The sequence below is a fragment of the Limulus polyphemus genome, unplaced genomic scaffold (assembly GCF_000517525.1).
Source record: "Limulus polyphemus unplaced genomic scaffold, Limulus_polyphemus-2.1.2 Scaffold612, whole genome shotgun sequence".
In the NCBI taxonomy this organism is placed as follows: domain Eukaryota; kingdom Metazoa; phylum Arthropoda; class Merostomata; order Xiphosura; family Limulidae; genus Limulus; species Limulus polyphemus.
This window is the reverse complement of record NW_013666222.1, coordinates 280,851-287,296: the sequence shown is the minus strand read 5'-3', so window position 1 is coordinate 287,296 and position 6,446 is coordinate 280,851. Positions and strand designations below refer to the sequence as shown.

At 31.4% G+C, this 6,446-nt stretch overlaps 1 protein-coding gene across 1 annotated transcript in view; it reads left to right on the top strand.

Annotated features, from left to right (window-relative positions):
- The window catches only part of LOC106459460 (spectrin beta chain, non-erythrocytic 1-like), a 179,713-nt gene that overhangs the window by 70,167 nt on the left and 103,100 nt on the right, over positions 1–6,446 (top strand). The window contains exons 31-35 of the mRNA XM_022385955.1: positions 1,525–1,648; positions 2,528–2,674; positions 2,990–3,253; positions 3,405–3,535; positions 4,399–4,585. Coding sequence (XP_022241663.1) covers positions 1,525–1,648; positions 2,528–2,674; positions 2,990–3,253; positions 3,405–3,535; positions 4,399–4,585 — 853 coding nt within the window. The remainder of the gene's footprint in view (positions 1–1,524; positions 1,649–2,527; positions 2,675–2,989; positions 3,254–3,404; positions 3,536–4,398; positions 4,586–6,446) is intronic.

Here is a 6,446-nt window from a genome sequence, read left to right as displayed (position 1 = left end):
GGCTAATATAATATGTTAAAAGTTGAAAAACAAAATTATTATGCCCACAATCTGGTGTATCAGTGTCATGGCTTATAAACCGTATGATCACCTTTAGATGATTTTGTAGTCTACTAACCACTGTAATGATTGAACTCCAATCAACACAATCTTACTTTAAATATTTAGTGTGGTGTAAGTTTTTGAATGAAGATAATATAGTAGAAGAAAATTACAAGTTGCAGAAAATTGCATTGAACACAAAATTTTCTAGTTTAAAAGATTTTCTTAGGGAAGCTAAGAAGGATTTTACCTGTTATGGAACTGTTGTGTACTTGTTTAGTTAGGGCACTGAAAATACCCTTTTCTGACTACTTAATGTCCTTTTTCCACAGTTATTGGCTTCAACTAAATTATTGAAAAACTGTAATATATTGTGTAATTTTATCCTCTGCTTAGTATTGTCTTTTTCTCTCTTTCATTTTTGGTATGTCAGTAGACAGTAGGCAGGTGCTTGAGGGTTGGAGAATAGGTAATGCTACTCCTATTCATAAAGGGGGGTGATTAGAGTTGTTCTGGAAATAATAAGCCAGTTAGTGTTACTTCTGTAGTGGTAAAAACTCAATAGACTCTGAAATATGTAGCTTTACAAAGTCATTTAGTGAGATGTGATATAATAAATAAAAACCAACATGAATTCACCCACATCAAATCTTGCTTTAATAATCTGGTGAAATTCATTGTTTCAAAAGCTTTTGATAAGGTGCCATATGAAAGATTAGCTAAGAAAATTACATTTGTAAGGGCTGGGAAAAGACTGGTTAACTGGATTATAGGAAGGTTGGATGGGAGAAAGCAAGAGGCTGTTATTAATGGACTCTAGTCAAACTGAACCCTTGATATTAATAGTGGAATCCTCAGGGGTCAATGCTTAGGCTTTTACTTTTCCTTATTTACACTGATTATATTGATTGAAGCATAATTAATATATTTGTATATTTTGCTGGTGGCATTTAACTCATTGGTACTTCTAATTGTACTGAAGTATTGTAGAATGACAGAAGATAATAGGATAAGGGGACACAAGATTAAGATTTGGAATAGGCAGGCTAAGCCACATTTAAGATGGTTTTATTATGGAGTGAGTTATCATCAGCAGTAGTGGAGTCCAGCAGTTTACCGGTTTGAAAGGTAAATTCATGATATTCTGAAAATTGAAAGATGTGTTTAGATTTTTACTTTTTTCAAGAATGGGTGTGTAAGGACAGCCTTGAAGGACTAAATAGTTCCTTTTGCCCATATGGTGCTCCTTTTAATTTTTTTTAGCACCAAGCTAGACACTGAGCTATATGCACTTTGTCTACCATAGAGAATCAAAACTGGTCCTCAGTGGTTTAAGTGCATAATCTTACTGCTGAATTGTCAGGGGACTGTCTGTATGCTATATTATCTTGCACCATATCTTGTAACTGAATATGAGCAAATGAGCAATGGTTAATATGGCTTAGAAATCAAAATATATTGTGTGATTTTATCCTTGCTTAGTATTGATGAAAGACAGCATCAAGTAGTGGCCCTCAGAGAAGCAGTAAAGGAAAAAGCAGAAAAAAGAAAAGATATGTTGGAAACATCTCTTGTCTATCAAAGGTTTAGAGCTGAAGGTGATGAGGTAAGAGAATATGTTTGTATTAGACATTTGCTTTATGTATGTCTAATACAGTAATGGTGGATATTGTGGGTCTTTGCCTTTGTTGCAAACAAAAATAAATCTCTTAGCTGTGCATGCATGTGTTTGTGTGTATGTAATTTTATATATGATTACCTACCCAAGAATTTTCTTTTTAAAAGTTGCAGCTATAGTTTGATAACTAAAATAATATTTCCTTATTCAGAATCTTATTACTTCTTGGCACATTACAGTTGATCTAATACTTTAAATGTAGTTTTAATAAATGTTAAGAGATTCTATATGTGGGCACTAAGTAATTTTATTTAGAATTATGAGTAGGCTTATACTTGTATTACAATTCTCATTTTGTTGAAAAATCTTATTTTATATGAGACTCAAATGCTTCAAAATTTCGATTTTGTGAAACAAAAAATAATGGTATGGTGTGGTCAAGATTAAGATTGTTTTAAACTTGTTGTTAAAGAGTGATTACTGTATATTTTGTAATTGTTTGTTTTTAAGTGCAAAGTGCCACAATGGGCCATCTGCTCTTTACTCATTGCAGGGATCAAATAAAAGTTTTAGCATTATAAATCCTAAGGTTTGCCACTGGAGGCAGCATATTTTGTAATATTACATGAAGTATGTATTTAAAGTTTCCAAATAATAATCTTTAAACTAAAAATGAAAATAATTACAAAGAGTGACAGAAAAGAGATTCTTATTCATATTTCAAAAAAACATATTTTGTATACATGATTAAGAATTGAAAATTTTTTGTACATAATGAGTTCAGAATTCTTGTTTTGCTCTCATATTTTATGTAATTGAACATGAACCCATGAAAAATTTTTAAATTCTACTATTTTTGATTTCTAGCTGATGGCATGGGTGCAGGAAAAAATGAAAACAGCTGGAGATGAATGTTACCGTGATTTAACTAACCTTGAACGTAAGCTCCAGAAACACGAAGCTTTTGAAGCTGAGGTCAAGGCAAATGAGCCCAGAGTAGACATTATTAACAAGGTATTAAAGTTTTTTATTATAGTTCAGTTTCTACTGTTCATCATGATACCTGTTGGTTTAATAATGAATGATGTTTCACATTAAAGTCAGTCAGTAGTATTCCTTTACACAGTATAATCATTATGTATAAAATATGTTTATATTTGTCATTTTAACTGCTGATTTCAACAATTATTCTTTAATAGGTTGATATGTCTGGTAAAATTCGTTTGTCACTTTATAAACAATATGATTAATATCAATATTTCCTTAATCAACTAACAAGTTCACTGAAGAAAATTTCAATTTCTTAGTTATAACTGTTTCTTTATTCAGACTGGCACTGAACTGATTAGTGATGGGAACTTTGCCAGTGAGAAAGTCATTGAGCTACTAGACCGTTTAAACACCCAGTGGGATGATCTTTGCTCCCAGACTAAAGACAAGGGTCATAAGCTGAGACAGGCTGTTTCCCAACACTCTTACAACAGAACACTAGAGAGTGCACGATGTAAACTAGATGAACTTGAAGGATCTTTGGCATCCGATGATCGAGGTCATGACTTAAGAAGTGTAAAAGAACTCTTAAAAAAACATCAGGTAAGTATTTTTCTACTTTTAATGCATGGGCAATCAGCTATTTCTAATTGTCAATTGTAAAAGTAAATAGAATATATGATAACACTATTTTAGCATAAAAATTATTTAGTTTTTAGATTTCACAGTAAATGAAATGTAATGTAAATTTTAGGTACTAGAAACAGAACTTGGGGTATGGGAAAACAAAGTCCAAGAAGTGATTAACCTTGGACAAGAGATGGCTCGACAAGGGCACTTTGATGCTCCAAATATCCTTAAGGCTGCTAAAGCTGTGAGTGACAGGTAAGTGGTGAAAAAAATAATAATAATAGTAAGATCTCAAAAGTTAATATATTAATTGTAAATACTGAAATGAATAATAAGCAATTAAAAGACTTTGAAATATATTTTTTAATCCAAGAATATTTTTATATCATTTTATAGAGTTTGAGGCATATTTTGAATTGGTAATTCAAAGATAGACTTAACATACAGTCACTCAATTACTGCTAACACTATATGCTCATGAATCTAATATTTAAAACGATAGGTATAGAAATTTGTTATAGGTAAAGTAAAAGAAACAAAGCATGGTTTTGAAGTCTTTTAAGAAAAGCAAATGCATTATTTAGAGAAAAACAAAATAATAGATAGGTAATTGAAATGATGATTGTCTATAGTAGTAGGGCTGCTTCTTTGTAAAGGAAGGAATACCAAAGGAAAATGAAACAATATGTAGAATTGAAGTAGATCAAAACGAGCATAACTTGAAAGTAAATTGAAGTTAAATAAAATGTACACAATCAGAGGGTAGGAAAGAGTATAGTAAAACAAGGAATAGGCATTGTCGACCAGCTTTGATGATCTTTAAAACAAAATGAATTGTCTTCCTCAAAAATTGTAATGCATCTCCTCAAAAATTCCCCAAACCATATTCACAATACACATTCTGACCACCCAGAAAAAAGGACACTGGAATGTGGGAATATCTTTGTTCCATGTGATAGAGTAAAGAATAAAGTATGTAGTATTTGTATAATAAATTAATAAATGTTGTATCTCTGTGTTAAAGATTTGGATGAAATAAACATGTATTCCTGTCCAGAATTGCCTTTTAAAAACTTTGTTGTTGAAAGATTTTGATGAAATATAGCATGTTTTGACAGGTCTTCCAGTCTAGAAGTCCCTGCAGCTGAAAGACGTCATCAACTTGAAGAATCTCTTAAATTTCACCAGTTTAATTTTGATGTTGATGCAGAAATGCAATGGATCAGAGATCACCTGCCTGCAGCATCATCACAAGATGTTGGCCAGAATCTTATTGATGCTCAGAACTTATACAAGAAGCATCTGGTTGGTGTTTACAAAATCTTTTCCCCATAAGTAGTGTTGTAGTCCTTCTTCCTTGAAAATTAAAATATATATTTTTTTAATTTTTCAACCATGTAAAAATACTTTTCAAACTTTGATATCCCGTGTTTCTGTATTCATTTTGTGATTTGACATCCTTAATTACTACATATCATCATCTGGGGTTTCTTCACTTCTTTCACTCTTTAGTCTTCTATCTTTACCATTTTTTAATTCTAATTTGTATCTCCTTAACCAAAAGACTGTTACATTTTTTCATGTGCAAATGTTTTCAGGTAGACCAAAGCATAGTTTAAATTTATATTACATATTCAACCAACAAAAGTCTGTATTATTTGCCATGTATGGTCAGTAGTAAGTACAGGCATTAAGCTATACTAGGGGTGACATGTTTAAATTTACATATTTGGCTCACAGCAAATTCCCAATCATTTGACAGTGCAGTATCGCCAGGATAGACTTATGGCCTGAGAAGCATGTCACAATCCTTTCCAAGGAATAATATTTGCATAGTATGATTATCTAATAATTTTGAGCCAACAGATTATGATTATTAAAGAGAACCCTCTAACCTAAAGAGCCATTTCTATGAAGCTGGAAATATCTCCTGGTACCATTAATATATACTAAGTAAAAGTTTGAAACTAGATGAAGACTGATAAGCTTCCAGCTACATCTGGAAATCAGTTGCTGTTTTTATGAGAAAGATGGCTGAAGGAACTAGAATAAAATTAAAACTCATTCGACATATAAATTTTGAGTCTGTCAGTGCATTTCTGGTGGTTCTGTACTTTAGATTTGCTTAAGCAATAAAGTGAAATAGTTTCAAGAGCATCATTCTATCTGGAACACCTTTATGCGACTCTGATGGTGCACTGCTGTGTGTGTAGAACTTTAGAAAAGTGAACAGTCACTCTAGATAGCCAGCTTGAGTAAAGAAGTCACAAGGAAGAGAGCTCATGGACCTATAAAGAGGAATGGCTTTTAGATGCAGCATTGTTATATGAGCATATGAAATATTTCAGTTCTACTCATATCCAAAAACTGTGAGTAAACTTCTAAAAGGTCACTGGATGTTGTCTTCTGGAATATTGACCTGACCCTTAAAGGCTAGTTGTTTGAAAGTAAGATCCAATTTCAATTATATTTCCCTATCTAAAATTTAATTATTTTTTGTTTTTTGCCATTCATTTTTCCTTATCACCAAACCTTATTTTGTCCGTGTGATACATATTTATACTTTGTTAGTAAGTAATGTTGTTAGCTGAACATAATGTGTTTTTGCTGGACTACATTTATATAGAAAAAGTTAAGATTAAAATTACTTTTTGGTAAAGTACCAAAATTTAGTTATCATGCTGTTATCATAGATTATTAACCCTATTTATACATCTGGGTCAAAATGCACATGTTACATATTTTTTACAGAGTTACATTCAAAATTTAATTAAACAAATCTATTATCAGTATATGTCAATACACCTGGCATCAAAACATAGTTTATAATTTAGAGTTTTGTATTCTAAACTTTAATTTGCTTAATTTCAGAAGGAACTATTTCAAAGAATTCTCAATCTTCACTGCTCGTTCATATGGCATATCTACACTGAATTCTCCCCTTTATATTTTACATCTTCAATAACATGGTTTTCAGTATCCACACAACTAAAAATATGCACCAAACATGATTATGAGCAAGAATATATAATGTGAACAACCTTCTACCTTCTTGATTTGCTGAGATATCAATAAATTTGTCAAACCCACAGAGAAGCCCTGCACATCTGTCCTGTCTTTTAAGACAGTTTTATATATATATATTATATTATATTATATATATATT